The following is a 15,034-nucleotide window of genomic DNA, read 5'->3' as shown; positions in this document are numbered from 1 at the left end:
AACGCTTCCACTCTCTTAAAAACAAACAGCATACCCTGCAGTTATTTGTCAAAGTCAATGTGCAGAACTGTCAGTTGCGCGTCAGGCCACCACAGATATCTAAATGGCAGATCTACTCCCGTTCAATGCACCGTAAAATACCCATTTTGCACAGTTTCGGCCTGATTACATGTGTGATGAATGACACAGGAAGAATATTGAATGACTGTTGAGTTCTTTCAAAGCAGTTTTATTTTGTAAAAAAATCCCGTATAACAAAGATGCATTCCAAATATCTTGCACCTTTGTCAGACATTAGGTATTAATATATTGACGTGAATGAGGATTTTGCCCATTAGCACAAGTTGTTTGATGGACAGCACAATCCATCTTAAGTGTGTCTACAAAGACAGTATAGAGGAACATAAAAATCAGCTCTTTTTTTTTTTTAGCCACCTGAAAGGAGCTATAAATATCCTGGATGTTTAGTTTTTTTTTCCAGCACAACTAAGCTGCATTATCTGCCAAAAGTAATGCAGCGATGCCATCTGTTGGTGTCAGTTCATACCCTTACTGGACAGACATTTTCTCTTCGCCTGAGAGCTGCGTTACAGAGAAAAATTCCACCATCTTTTTGCGTGGTTTTGTTCTTCAGGGTTGACAGTGATGGATCTGGCACGTAATCCCTTTCATTATAGGTTGACTTGACCAAAAATGCATCTCTCATTCCTCTTCACTCATTTGCATTCTTCTTAAAAACCTGCTTGCAGACTTCTCCCTCACAGCGTAGCTCCTAAGGGAAACGGGACACAGAAATGTTCACTGATGCATTTTCATGAAATGTAGAAATAAAGTAAATTAGCTCAAAGCATTTAGTTCTGTAATTCTGAGTCTTCTAAGTTATTATTCCTACCAGGTGGAGCTTGTTGTCCTCAATCCAGTGAGTCCAACCCCGATTCTTCTTCTCTCCGGTCTGTACACACACAAGTTTATTTCCCTCCCATGTCACCAGTGACTGCACAGATGGTAGAGAGGAAAGCAAAAGTAAGCAACAATGCAAAACATCTGTGGCAACGTGCACACCCATTTTCTGTATAAATCTTGCAAATATTACTTTTATTAAAGAAACCTGCCATTTATCCTCACCTTGGCATGTCTGTTGTCCAGTCCCTGTGTAAACTCCTCAAACTCCTCGTCCACTCTGAAGGAGACAGAGTAGTTTCGCAAAGTGCTGATAGTTTTGATGATGAACTGGTCCTCACGCTGCTCGATCACCTTCCTCAGCTTCAGCCTCATAGCAATCTTTCGCAAGTAGACGCCGATACCTGGAATGGAATGAAAGAAATTTAGCAGGTTAAAGGAAACCGAAGGGATCAACTCAACTCAGGCTACAAAAAAAAAAGAACTCTCCCCTTCACATGTTTGCTGCAGAATTACAGCCAAACATTTCCTTCTGCGCAGTGTTGCTGTAGATGCTTTAACATTGGATGATGTTATGCGTACATGCATTTTACAAAAGTTATTGAAAGCCCTTCAACAGGTTCATATATCAGAGTGTTTTTTTTAATTAAAACACACTGAAAAACTCACCAAGTGCCTTCATGTAGCCCTCAAAGTTGACATTGCTGATGATATCCCATGTACCACAGAGGCTGGCAGGCATATTGATTAGTCTTTGTCTCTCTTCTCAGGTCAGGGTGAAATGGGGGCGCTGCTCCAGAGCTCTGTGATATAATAAGACCCTGTGACGCTATAGTGGGTGTGTCCTCACCTCATTTGTTGTCACCTGAAGACCGTGTGATACAAGAGAGATTTTCAGTCCCATTGTTAATGGCAAGTGAGACGTGTCAAGCAAGCCTCACTACACATTTCGCTGACAAACAGCTTTCAAACTTTGCCTCAGGTGTTAAATAAATTCAGACGAAAAAATGTGTTCACCTTCTTGGTTTTTCCACTGACATTTTGTAAACTACCTAAGAAAAAATACGCAGGAAAAATACTACTACATACTGCTTTAACACAAGGAAAACCACTCGTAGTACATCGCTTCTACAGCCACGGATAAGAAACAATCATCTATGCCGGATGCAATTCCTGTGCAGGAAAAAGCCTTTTGTTCTATAAGGAAGGCCATCTACACTGAAAATAACACGGGCATTGGTACATACTCTGGCTCGCAGCGTTGGAAAAAGTTCAACAGAAAATAAACAACACATGACAGAGTATGTGGAAAAAAAATGCCGTTTGGATAGTTTTCCTGCCAACACTGCCTGTGTAAACTGTCAAAGGCACATGATGCAGACGTGTAACGTATTTCATGAGAAAAACATCAGCTTGGTATGTAACCACATTAAGTCATGGCTTAAATACTGTCATTTCATAATAATCCCTAATATCTTTAGCTTTATGAAGCAATCTAACGTCTCCCAACACTAAATCTAAATTGTTAGATGTTGACTCTAACATGACTGTGATGCAGTTAAACTTTCACCACACTGCTATCAGTCTTTACTCTTTAGTCGGCTGTAATTGACGTAATTTGTAATCTAATAACCGTGATAATGAACTGAGAGATAAGTAAACTTTCCCTGTGACAAACTGCATTTTAATCAAACACCAGATGAATGAATGTGACACTTACGTAACCGAGAATGATTAAAGATTTTTGTTTTTTTTTTCTTTCCAAGCTAGTGACGGTAGTTTTGCAACAAAAATGAAGCACCCCCAAAGTGAAAAATAAAGAGACTTGTTTATTTTCAGCACAACACATGTCGCATTTTATCTTTTTTAAAAATCTGCAGCACTGAGTGTAGAAAGCATCTGCCTGCTTGCCTGAGGGAGTGAATGGAAAAGCACAACTTTGGGTGCAAAACATGTAATGACATTAAGTTAGAAAAGACTCATATTAAATTACTTTGTTCCTGATCATATCACATGCAATAACAATCATATGAGTTGATACTTTTGTGCAAAATCTTGAAAACATTTCTTATAAGTAGACACTATGTCTATTTGCAGCAGTGGCAGCAGCAATTTAGTTGAACCAGTGCTCATTAGTAGTTCAAAAATAGATAAAACACGCAAACTTAGTGCAAAGTCTAACTGTTACTAAATTACTTCACTCAAAAAAGTCGGACTTTTCTAAGAAGAGACTGCTCTGTGGAGTAGGCACTGGTGGAGGCTTCACTACTGGATGGCGTCTGATTAGTTTTGAATTCACAGTGAAGCTCCTGCACAGTTTGTGTGTCAGTAAACCTTCAACTTGAGGGCGCACCAGTGTATCTCTGAAGAGGTGCTAGGATCACATCGGCGTTCTTCTGCTCGCTCTCAGCACTGTAGAGATTATGCTCTTGGATGTAGTGGACGATGCTGTCTGGCAGCAGATATCTGACGCTCCGACCTCGCCGCAGCGAGCGGCGCACATGAGTGGCCGAGATCTCGTTGGTCACCCATTCGTGGACAATGTGGATGTTCTTGCGATACTTCCATAGCACATCTGACTGGTGGATGAACTTGTGTGGGTCACTGCCACTGCGGGTGATGCAAACCAAACCGTAGCGGCCCACGATCTCAGCAATATCCTCTTGCTTCCACATATTGGGAATCCCGAAGGATTCCAGGACATCAGCCCCACACAGCAGCATCAACTGAGGGCCATCTGAGCACAGAAAAGAGTTCAGTTATGATGGAGCTAATGGCTGACCGCTGAATCTGAACAACTAATCAGTTCTCAAAAGATCAGTTGGGATGACTGACAACTTTACACTTCAAAGACTGTTGCTAAATCTGTGAGAAAGTTGCATCAGATCAAGCGCAGCTTCCTTCATATATATATGTATGAGAGGAAAAAACGGTACAGGAGTGCAATGCAACATTTCTGGGGTAAGATTAAACATTAAACATCACACTATAAACACATGATACAGTTTGCACTTCACCAGCTCATGCTGAATATTACCAGAAATCAGACGTAGTGTAAAAATGTTCGATTTCCCGCATCCTGCCTCGACCACCAGCCGCTTGTTATTGCACATGCCGGGGAGTGCAAAGTTTGAAAAGTCCCTCATGTTTTGCAGTGTTTATTGGGGCCATATCTTTGGCCTGGTGATACGTGACAGCTGCTGTGACCTCCTTATGTCTACTAGAGTTTGGTAGGCGTTGCATTGTACAAGGTTCCAGTTATCGACGTCTGTCTTTGTTTCTTGCTTTGTACGGTTTCATCATGCTGTACGTTGTGGTGACGTTTAAGGTGATTGAAGACATTTGTGGTGTTGCCTTGCGTTGCTGCAACCAGGGCAAAACACACTTTACAATGTACCTCACACGGTTTGTCATCCTCTGGCTTAAATCCAAAATACTTCCACACCGAAGCATGTAAGCCTTTTTTAGGCACGAGTTCGGCTCGCAGTGGCAGTGCTGCGTTTGGGGGCGCTTGCAAAAATCTGGGAGGAAAATAGGGGCAACTGTTTGTGATGCAGCTCGTGATATAAAATGCTTCAGAATCGCCGTGTGTAGAGATGAGATCACGTGTATGTGTGAATCGAGATCGCTATTTTGTAACGATTTATCATACAGCCCTAATGTGAGCCATCACACACAGCTACGCTCTCTTATCTTAGCAGCCACACCCTTTGTTAAGGACGATACAGTAAGCTGTAAAACAAAATGGGCGCAGGAGCCTCTTTTGTCTCTGGACTCAACAGACTGCAAAAGGGAAGTTGCTGACAAGAATACTGAGAAAAGATGATCTGAGTTCTGTTATTTTATGTATCCACACATGACTTACCACTTCTTTTTTGATGTGATGAACTCTCAAAATAATTCTCCTCAAAACGCCTCTTTTTTCCATACTTGACAGTGTCCACATCATCGCTGTTAATCTCTGCTGCAAGCAGCTCCTCATGGTGATGCCTATGTAAAGGGCAGACAAAATCAACTGTAATAAGTTTCCCCACACGTTGGAATATTTGAGGTATCTGTGGTACTGCCAGTGTACAAATTCGTCTCTTCCTTGTAGCATCATGAAATAATCTTCTGTTCATCAAAATACAACTTTAACTCAAATTTGTGCACACCTTTTAGTGTCTTTACTTTAGATGGTCAGGGTACAGTCAAGCAACACCTGCAGATTCATCTTCCCATCATCATCATTCAATATTTTCACATATGGGTGAAAAATATGTGGGGTATGGGTGCATTCTTCTGAATTTATTTTGCACATCGTTTGTTTTTAGTGTATTTATAATGAGTTTTTGAGTGTGTCTACACACATGTTTTTAGTGTTTATTTTTTATATTACACTGCAGCACTGCTCTTTTATCCAAGACAAATAAAGAAACCTTGACCTGGACTCCATTAACCTCGACATCTTATTTGGATAGCAGGTGGGAGGTACTCGATGATTCATTCTAACAATCATCTTAAATCTGTAAATGCATACAGAATGTGATTAAAGGTGTATATGAGCTACAAACTGTCTAGTTCCTTTTACAATATAGATGGTTTTTTTTTAAAATGATTTAATGATTTAAGAATCATTAACTTGAAAATAAATTCCAACAATTTAGAGATTTTTGAGAGGTAGAAAATCAAAACGGTTTCTGCACACACTAAATCTAGGTAATTTCTTGTTGAGAAATTACTTTATAATAAACGTGCTCGAATAGATTTAAAGGAAGACAATTCCACCTCTGTTGCTGTGAAAAACCAAAGATGCTATAACATGAAGGAGAATCTACAGACAATTGAGCGCTGGAAAACTGAAATTATTGAAATGTTTGACGAGGGTGCTTTGTATTATTGGTGCCAAGAACAAATGCAAGAGGTGCAAAGTTACCGAACAACTTTTGCCGTCTCTAGCCACTCCAGCTGCAAGCTCTCCCAGGGGTCTACTTTAATCCAGGATGAGCTTTCTGCGGCGAGTCTGGCCATCTCCACTCGGTGACTGGCCTCGATCAAACCCTTCTTCTTATAGGCATCGCCCACTGGAGAGATGATTCCTTTCACCACACTGTACTGACCTGACACACAAAGTAAAAAGTGTGATTAAACAGGTCATTAAGAGCAGCAGAAGCATATTGGACATAGAGAAGTGTTTAAAAGTGCAACTAAAATGTGAACCCATATGTATCCAAGGAGTATGCAGAATAAACTCAGTGAATTATATACTTATGCTCATTATGTATTTCTCAGTTTTTAACGTCTTTTTTCATGCTGCACTGGCTGTACTCAAGGTTTCTTCACCTTTAATAAATAATTTCCAAGCAGTTTTAAATATGCTTTTTCAGACTTTTCAAGCAAATTTCACCTGTTGTAAATTCAGTATTTAATAAAGACTTCGTCTTGCTACAAGAAAGAGTGAGCTTTTATGGCTCACTCAGTTTAACGGACGTAGTCCACAGAAAGATCAACAAATTAGGAAGAGAAAACATCAAAGTCAAAATGTGTTCTCAAACTAGATTTACTATGAAAATGACATTGATTTCAAAAAATTTTTTTAGTGCTTCATTAAAGATTCAGACGCATTTTATAGTGAAAATATCACATTAAGATTTGAATGATTTGAATCGAATGAATTCCACCACGAGTTATATCTACTTATGCAGTGAGTTTTGCAGGTCTACAACCACTATTCAATGAGATTTCTCACTCTTACACAAAGGAGATGAACTCAAGTTGTATTTGTGATGTTCAGAACATAAGATAAGAAACACGAAAAGAAGCATCACTGTAAAACATGCAACTTTGATTTAACTCAACCTGTGTCTTCCAGATGATCGCGGGCCAGTTCAAACATCCTCAGGTGCATATTGGTGACGGGGTTGAAGGACCCGCAGGCCAGCAGGACCACTCTGGTTATACTCTGACTCTCCATGATTCATGCTGGAGCTGGATTTACTCTACAAAACATACAAAGAGTGGTTTAACTAACTTCTTTCAAAAGTCACATGTCAGAAATCTTCTTGGGCCCCTGAACTTTGGGAGTTGGACTGTACCCCATTCATCCCAGTGAAAATAAGTAATGCAAGTTTCAAATGTTAAAAGAAGCTAAAATGACACAGCTACAAGCTATGTTAGCTTAACAGACGTTAACGCTGTAACTGATACGTAAACCACAAGTTTTATCTATAAGCGCCACTAAAATGTGCGTAAACGATCTTCAACAGATACAAATCATAAAGTCAACATGACAAAGACACACGTCAAAGTGTATTTTCTCATCTAATGTGAATTAATGTAGTCGTTGCACTACCAGAGGAAACAGCGACTGCCCCGCCGCTCTGAAATGTGTCACATGCTTCCTGTACGTAATGACGTTTGGATTACGCAACCATAAAGACATATTTTGATTGGACAGAATCAATAAGGAAGTGGTGAGCCGCACCCACGCTTGTGAGTTAGGTTAACAATCACAAATCTCAAGTGTCAAACGGCCCGACACAGAGTAAACGTTTTGGTTGCCGTGATTTATATAACTATAGTTTTTTTTTTTTTAGCTCAGTGAATGTTTTAGCTAAGTGATTCTGGTTATTTTTATGGTACACCCTCTCAAACTGACGCAAGCATCACTCTTAACGCACGATTTATTGACAAGTGTTTACAAAGGTATTCCCGGTGAGATGCTTTCTCTTAGCGTGCTAGCTTGCTAAGCAGCTAACTGTGCTAGTTTTACTGTTTGCACGAGCTTTTAACGTTTAAATTCATCCAGCCAACCATTCATCAGTGTAGTTACTGCGTTATACTACCATTAATAGGCCGTTGGTGAACTGTGTCATACTGGTTAACAACACCCAGTATAATCTACTGTGTGCATGTGTGTTGACGGCTCGTTCCCTGACAAGTGTCCCCCCCCCCCAAAAAAAAGTTTGGAGACAGGATTTTAACTGAGGATGGCTTCTCGGGGGAAATCGGAAACCGGTAAATTGAGGCAGAATATGGAAGAACAGCTTGACAGACTGATGCAGCAGCTTCAGGACCTGGAGGAATGCAGGTGTGGTACAGAGACGCGACTCCAGTGTACTTTGATATGCCTCGTTTTCGTTTCTGTTTGTTTCTTATCGTTTCATTGTTTATTCTAGAGAAGAACTCGATGAGGAAGAGTACGAGGAGACAAAGAAGGAAACGTTGGAACAGCTGGGTGAATTCAATGACTCCCTAAAGAAGATAATGTCAGGAGACATGACACTGGTGGATGAACTCAGTGGAATGCAGCTGGTATGAGCGTTTAATAATGAGCAAATGCTCTGTTAGGGGGGTCAACTTTAAGAGGTTCTAGAGACAAAGCAAAAAAAATGCCTCAATAATTTATGAAATCTTATAATTGTGTCGCTGTCTTCATCAGGCAATCCAGGCAGCCATCAGCCAAGCATTCAAAACCCCGGAGGTGATCCGACTCTTTGCCAAAAAGCAGCCAGGACAGCTGAGAACCAGACTAGCAGAGGTTTGGACTGCAGTTTTAAGTGTGCACCACTTAGCCACAACATTAAAACCAACTGAAACTTGCTATAAATTGCATTTGTTCCAGCACATCCTATCAATTATAAATAGAAATGGGTCTGGGCAGTTTTAGTGGCAGCACCATGCCCTAAGAAATGCACCCCCATCATGCAGGTTGCTCTGTATTGGTGGTCCATTGTCCTTCCTAGGAGACCGCTGCTGTAATGAGGCGGTGTGTTTGTCAGCAACAGTGTCTAGGTGTATGTGACGGTAACATCCAAATGAATGCCGTTAGGCATGATCTATGCTTTTGAACTTCTTCTGTAAGTGGTTTTAATGTAGTGGCAGATCTGTGTTTGGCTCTGTGTGTGTGTGCATTGCTTTTCCTGAAAATTGTCCAACTGGTGCGTGACATTCTGGGCAGATGGACCGAGATGTGATGGTGGGGAAACTGTCGCGAGATGTGCACACGCAGCAGAAAATGGAAATCCTCACAGCCTTGAGGAAGCTTGGAGAGAAGGTGAGGAACTCCTCACAGCTGACTTTTTCCACGGGTGCTCAAATGATTCAGTACCATGTGCTCATGTGTCTCTTTTAAAGAGGCATTGACTTATTTTGGTCGTGCAGCTACCACCAGGCTGACAGATCAGTTGCTTCAAAATGCCTGAAGGAGCTGTAACACTGTTAAACGTATTTTCCGACAGCTCACTCCAGAGGATGAGAGTTTTCTTACTGAAAATGCTACAGCCACTCTGAGCCAGTTTGAAAAAGTGACTGCAAACCTTGGTGAGCATTAACATTTTCTCTGTAACAATGACAGATCTGCTTTTGACTTAACATTCATATTAGTTACCTAATTTTTTTCCTTTTCTTCCTTTTTTCAGGGTCTGAAGATAAAATCTTGGCTTTAGCCAGCTCTGGTGTGAAACCCAAAGTGTAGCTCGTCTACAGAATGTTAATTTTAAGTCACCGTCTTTGTTCTCACTGAGACAGAAATGTGCCAATTGATCGCAGACTTTGTAAATAATCTGTGCACTTTTTGGTGTTCCTGTAGTTCTAAATCTTTTTAACAGTATTGTTTTATACATGTCAACTTTTGTAAACGTCTTTTATCTGTCTTCATAAGTGTAAAACCATATCACAGTAGGTACGAGCACGTGATCAGATGAGTATAAAGACGAGAAAGAGGATTATTGTGATGTTGTTTGTGCTGAATTGGGTGCCGTGTCTGCCTTCAAACCTGAAAATTCATCAATGCTGTTTTTTAGAGGTTGATTTCCTGTGCAATAGCTTCAAATGATTGAGATGTGGTATTTAAACAAAAAAAAAAAAAACTGCTGTCTTTAGGGTTCTGGACAAAATAACAGAAACACCACATGAACCAGAGCTCCCGAGTGTCTTCAGTTTACAGTGAACCTCCAAGTCATATTACATGAAATAAGCCTGCGGTGTTTGTGGTTCAGGGTGTACAGACTTCTGATATCTGCAAATCAAATCAAGACAGTTTTAAAATAATCAAAATTGCATACAATATTCATGACAACAACTCAACATACATTAAAAAGCTTGACAAAGTGTCTGTTTTTTTAAAAAGGGCTGCTGTTAGGATGTCCTATTCAAACAAAATATTAAATTTATAACCTCTATCCACTGCACAGCTCAAAGTAACCAAGTACATTTAACTACAGTAAAAGCTGTCCCTGTGTACTGTTTTGAGGTACTTGTGCTCAACTTTAATGCTCTCATTTTTATGCCAAAGTCTTTTCTTTTTAGCTCGACTACATTTCAGAGGGAAATGGTGCCCTTTCTGCTCCTTCGCTACAGTCATTTGACAGCTTTAGTTCCTTTTACATGAAGGTTTTTAACAGCTGATAATTCAGCAGGCTGTTTATAATACAACCCAGTTTTAAAGATGAAGGCTGTGGCTTTCAATCTTTTGACATCTTAAAAGCAGAGTGTGTAGTCGGCATCACATTTTGGATGCTCAGGAACAAGTCAGCTCTTCAAAACGGTAGCTGCTAGTACTCCCATACATTTACCCGATGTAGGACTTTTATAAGCTGGTCTTTCTTGGGTTCTCCAGGATTGATCGGTTGCCATTTGTGAAAACCTTACAGAAGGTCTAAGCAGCCATCTCATGAGTGTTATATGGTTTCGGTTTACCGCCTTTGTACTTTCAACTGCAGAGGAAGATGAGATTAGTGTGAAGAGAACAGTGCAGGACTCATAAAGGACCGTGAAGTCATGAATGAGTGGAGCAACCTCAAATCTAGAAGCTTACCCTCAGGTGCACTGCATGGTACAGTTACGCAATTAACATCAGGCCATGCTCAGTTAAATTAGATTATTTATTAAGGTGGAAAGTGGCTTTGACAGAGGGTTCATTTAAGGGGCACAGACTACTCGACTAATTAACGTTTCCATATGAGCAGTGGCTCGAGACATCTGCGTTTAATTCCTGTGAAAGAAAACTGCAAATATGGTTTGAGATTGAGGCCATCAGCGCACATTTGAGTGCAATATGCAAAGACCTTCCTGAGGTGAAAACTACTCTAGTACTGTGGTGCATGAGGTCCACATTAAAAAGACAAGTGTACACTTGTGAGTTCAGTGGTGCAAAAGGAATAAACACACCACAGATATGATCCGCAGAGCATGATGATGACTCCAACAGGCGGGTGACTGCGTTATGTAGTGGGGGTGCACTTTGCTTTCATGAATTGGGAGCACTTGGGTCTTTTGAAAGAATCACCGTCCAGCAGCAGCCTTTCTGAGTGTGAATCAGACGTTTCAAACAACAAATTGTGTTTTATTCATTGGTATGTTGAGCCTGTCAAACTGTCCTTTTACGTAAGAGCTTTTTTTCTTTTTTAACCACCAGGGGGGAGCATTGCTCAAAACATTCAGCAGCACCACCCAGGGTGTGTTCTCATCCCTTCCCTGTCCTCACCAGTGCAACATTTACACTGCGAGTAATGAGTGAAGAAAAACAAGCTCAGACACAGGTTACATCCCATCTCATCATCCTTTATTTTGTTTACGAGCGAGCATCAACTTCACTACAATTGGCCTTTCAACTGGTAGAAAAGAGAGAGCAGCTCCAACAAGCACAAAGGAAACATCCAGCTGTTCTGAAAACATCTCCACCATCCTTTTTGAGAAAGAAAACAAAAAATAATAATCATACCTGGAGTGTCACGGATGTGTGAAACAGACAATCTGAAAATCAGTAGTGTGTCACAGCTCCTGTCTTAACCCCGTCTTACAACCCTATGGAACACACACGTGCCATGCAAAGTGGGTTCCCCATAGTGTTATTCGAGTATGGCTGCATTTCACATAGTTAGGCAGTGACGCTTATCTCAGGGGCTGATCAGAGAGCAACAAGCCACTGAAACTGCAGATGGTGGCGTAACCGTGGAGACTTGACATCAGTCACACGCATCAGTGACCCATGCCACCGGGCTGTTAAAACTGTAGCTCGCACAAAGTGTTCGACATGATGAAACTGTGAGGATCTCGGAGCTGGCAGGCTTATTGTAATCTTGTGAATTTCATGCTGCCCGAAAGATAACTTCTCAATAATTCAGGCAATAGCACACCGTTCAAAATCACCGTCCACTATACACAGACAAGCCTGTTCGCAGTATGCCCACATATGCTGCCAAAGCAAGTTCATAAAGTACTGTACATCTTTAAAAGGTGGATTCCGTCAATATGAGTCAGTACAATATCTATAGAAGAGACGATATGGATCTACTTCCTCTACACATCAACAAGGACACATGACATCTATGTAAAATGTTTTCTCTTTTCAGAAAACTAGCGGTGGACTATAATTACGGCAAACTGAGAGAAAATGGCCCCACGGCCTCGTAAGAAATCTAGCATCAAACAATTTTTGTTTTAAAAAAAAAAATACCACAAATAAAAGAGCGTGAATAGGTGTTTTAGTTAGACCTGCTAATTACGCTATGATCTGCAAAAGGCACTCCCATCTCAGCCGGCTCAGACCTTGCCCCATGTTTTACGTGTACTAATGGAGGGGAGACTGGTCACTATGTTGCCACCACAAAACACAGAAAAAAAAATACTTAACCGAACTTAAGAAGTCACCTCTGTGGCTCGAACAATTAAACGAACCCTTGTCTCCTAAAAAGAGGCTCAAATGTGTTGGAGATCAGTTTTGGCCTCTGAAAACGCGAATACGAAAATCGCAACACCAGCTCCTCCAATCCCGGTAATGCCCCCAGTCTCGCCCTAATTAACGCCGCTTCGAGTGCCCAAACGCATGAGACGAAACATCAGACAGAGAGTGAAGGGGCTTCATAATCTGGTTTTTGTGAAAGATATTTACAACAGTTATGGACAACAGCGTCAGAGAGGAGCCAGAGGCTGGACACATTTTCCCAATCAACTGTAGAAGCTTTACACTAGTACCAGCAGGAAAATAAGTTTACCAAATGTAAACAAATATCTTAGAACAACTCTACAGTACAGTTCCATGTACAATAAAATCTAGTGGTCTACTGCAAAAAAAAAAAAAAAAAAAAAAGGAGCGAGAAGAAAATCTTGGTTTAATCCTTTTTAAAGTGTTTTCCTGTTGTAAACTATGCAGAAATACCTCTTGTAGTAAATCTGTTCAGTACAACAAAGTCTGTGATACTTTTATAATCAGAAAACAGTTTAAAAATGCATCCAATATACCGTAAGTATTATTATCATTTTCAAATGTGTCATGGAAAAAAAGCTTGTAGCAAAGCAATCCTAACAAATCCTCTCATTTCACTTTACACCCCAAAGACAGAACCACCAACTGCACTATTCAGCCAGTCATATCTAAATCTCAGCCTGCCGTAAATCATGATCTTCCGGTCGTTTGGAAGGTTTGGGTTTTTTTTTTTCCTCGACTCCCGTCAGCACGGCAGGACCGGGATAAAGGCTTTATAGCTGCTGAGTCAATCTCTGCTTGTCCAAACACACCAGCAGACATTTTAAGTACCTACATTTCAAGATCAACAGCTCTGCTGACCCGGTGTTTCGCAAAAGTACCGCATAAAATGCCGATTTTTACACGAGCATTTCTCTGGGTGCGATTACTCCGGACAAAAAAAAAAAAAAAAAAAAGAAGAAAAATCCCATCTGTACAACAGCGAGACCAACTTGGAATGAAATGACACAAACACCGGGAGTCGAGCGTCGCCACCTGTGCAAGCGAAGCAAAGCGCGTACGGAGCTGAAACCTCACGCAGTCCTGCCCACGGAAAAAAAAAAAGACAAAATGGACACCACTTTATCATGGAAACCCCCGCCGAACGGTCCTGGGTTTCTCATCGTGACGCAGTATGATGGGACAGCTTTTGCAGAAATTAAGCGACATGCTACAGCCTGTGTGACACAGATATTCTACATTACATACTGCGTCTCTTGAGACACTGGACCCCGTTGAGCGGGCCCTCACTAACACGTTGGCTAATTACACGGTTTCTTCATATTTACAAAATCTTTAAAAAGCAATTTGTTTCTCTACACATAAGACTTCCCCCATGCACTAAAACAAAGAAAAAGAAAGAAAATCGCAGGCTACTGGTTAGTTAAAATTTCGTTTCACTGTGGACTATAATTCAAGATAACTGAAGTCGAAGCTGTTTAAGAGTTAGCGGCGAACAAACCTAAAAGCATTAGCAGAGAATGTAGATCAGGGAAAGAACGCCATTTTCCTTCCGAAAGCCTCGAGACGTCTGAGAGTAGAACAAAAAAAAAGTGCAGGGATGGCTTCCTCACACAGTTCAAAACAAATGCAGGCCAAGTCTTCCTGGGAATTCAAATATAATAAATAAAAAAATAAAAAGTAAAAATAAGCTGGTGATGACTACATTACACCGAGTACCACCACTAAGATAACAACAGGAAAGCCTTGACCATGTATAAGCTGAAGGGATTTTCTGTTCTCTTTTTTTGTTTTTGTTTTTTTTAATTATTTTCTTGGTTTTTCATCATGGCTCCAAGACATGAAACTGTAAGGAGGGTGTGTGAAGCAGTGGGTGTGGGGGTGGTGACGTGTGCGCGTCAGAGCTCGTGTGTTTGCTGCTTCAGTAGGTGAGGGTGGAGTCGTCCCACTCCAGCTGCTGCTGTCTGCTGGCGCCCTGCTGGTCCTCGGGCTCCCCGCCCTCTTCGTCCTCGCTGCTCTCTGACTCGGCGCTCGTGATGTCATCTTCCTCCTCCCCGTCCTCGCTCTCCTCCTCCTCTTCCTCCTCATCCTCGCTGCTGTGCTGGTCCTCGTACGTCTGCGTTAAAGACAGCGAGAGAGGGGAGAGTATGTTTAACATTTACCCGCACATTACATTTAATATGATGAAAACAGAAGAAGAAAATAAGTTCAAACACTCGTTTGGACGTTTCAGATATTCGTGTCAAATCAGACGAAGACTTTGATCTCATTTAAGTCAAAATAACAAAACGCAGTCTGTTCCAATCAAAGGCATTATAACATCCGACTGGATCATGACACAAACTGAGAAGAAAATATTGAGTTTCAGAGTAATGACTTCATCCTTTGAATAGACGTAGGAAAACTTTCCCAACAGTTTAGAATGACTGATTCTGATAAACAGTCTGA

General features: G+C 41.0%; 3 protein-coding genes across 10 annotated transcripts in view; 1 reads left to right on the top strand and 2 right to left on the bottom strand.

The window, feature by feature from the left end:
• Positions 1-384: 384 nt before the first annotated feature.
• Positions 385-7,225, bottom strand: nmnat1 (nicotinamide nucleotide adenylyltransferase 1). The gene is made up of 8 exons (XM_072367177.1): positions 6,739-7,225; positions 5,816-5,999; positions 4,766-4,890; positions 3,242-3,637; positions 1,570-1,662; positions 1,126-1,304; positions 893-994; positions 385-772 (listed from the first exon to the last, which is right to left on the bottom strand). Exons 1-8 carry the CDS (start codon positions 6,851-6,853, stop codon positions 713-715), a joined length of 1,254 nt encoding a protein of 417 aa, XP_072223278.1. The 5' UTR covers positions 6,854-7,225; the 3' UTR covers positions 385-712.
• Positions 7,226-7,402: 177 nt separating this feature from the next.
• On the top strand, positions 7,403-9,988 carry lzic (leucine zipper and CTNNBIP1 domain containing). Of its 5 annotated transcripts, none has more exons than XM_072367584.1 (7): positions 7,403-7,584; positions 7,844-7,969; positions 8,058-8,193; positions 8,321-8,419; positions 8,840-8,935; positions 9,120-9,201; positions 9,300-9,988. In XM_072367584.1, exons 2-7 carry the CDS (start codon positions 7,869-7,871, stop codon positions 9,353-9,355), a joined length of 570 nt encoding a protein of 189 aa, XP_072223685.1. In that variant the 5' UTR covers positions 7,403-7,584; positions 7,844-7,868; the 3' UTR covers positions 9,356-9,988. The 5 variants fall into 5 exon arrangements, with proteins under 5 accessions (XP_072223685.1, XP_072223684.1, XP_072223682.1 ...); XM_072367583.1 differs by having other exon boundaries at positions 7,403-7,593; XM_072367581.1 differs by having other exon boundaries at positions 7,405-7,584; positions 7,734-7,969.
• Positions 9,989-11,421: 1,433 nt separating this feature from the next.
• The window catches only part of clstn1 (calsyntenin 1), a 31,601-nt gene continuing 27,988 nt past the window's right edge, over positions 11,422-15,034 (bottom strand). For all 4 annotated transcript variants that reach the window (XM_072367252.1, XM_072367254.1, XM_072367253.1 and 1 more), the window contains one exon: positions 11,422-14,702. In XM_072367252.1, coding sequence (XP_072223353.1) covers positions 14,508-14,702 — 195 coding nt within the window. In that variant the 3' untranslated portion in view covers positions 11,422-14,507. The remainder of the gene's footprint in view (positions 14,703-15,034) is intronic.

Source organism: Leuresthes tenuis, unplaced genomic scaffold (assembly GCF_036924035.1).
Source record: "Leuresthes tenuis unplaced genomic scaffold, fLeuTen1.0.hap1 SCAF_16, whole genome shotgun sequence".
Taxonomy (NCBI): Eukaryota; Metazoa; Chordata; class Actinopteri; order Atheriniformes; family Atherinopsidae; genus Leuresthes; species Leuresthes tenuis.
The sequence above is the reverse complement of the archived record's forward strand: the minus strand, read 5'-3'. Positions and strand labels throughout refer to the sequence as shown.

Coding starts and splice junctions, on each gene's coding strand:
- nmnat1 (XM_072367177.1), bottom strand. CDS start 6,853: ATGGAGAGTCAGAGTATAACCAGAGTGGTCCTGCTGGCCTGCGGGTCC. Junction 4,891..5,815: donor GAGACGGCAAAAGTTGTTCG/GTAACTTTGCAC, acceptor CCCTTTACATAG/GCATCACCATGAGGAGCTGC. Junction 1,305..1,569: donor GGGCTACATGAAGGCACTTG/GTGAGTTTTTCA, acceptor ATTCCATTCCAG/GTATCGGCGTCTACTTGCGA.
- lzic (XM_072367584.1), top strand. CDS start 7,869: ATGGCTTCTCGGGGGAAATCGGAAACCGGTAAATTGAGGCAGAATATG. Junction 8,194..8,320: donor AACTCAGTGGAATGCAGCTG/GTATGAGCGTTT, acceptor TGTCTTCATCAG/GCAATCCAGGCAGCCATCAG. Junction 8,420..8,839: donor TGAGAACCAGACTAGCAGAG/GTTTGGACTGCA, acceptor CATTCTGGGCAG/ATGGACCGAGATGTGATGGT.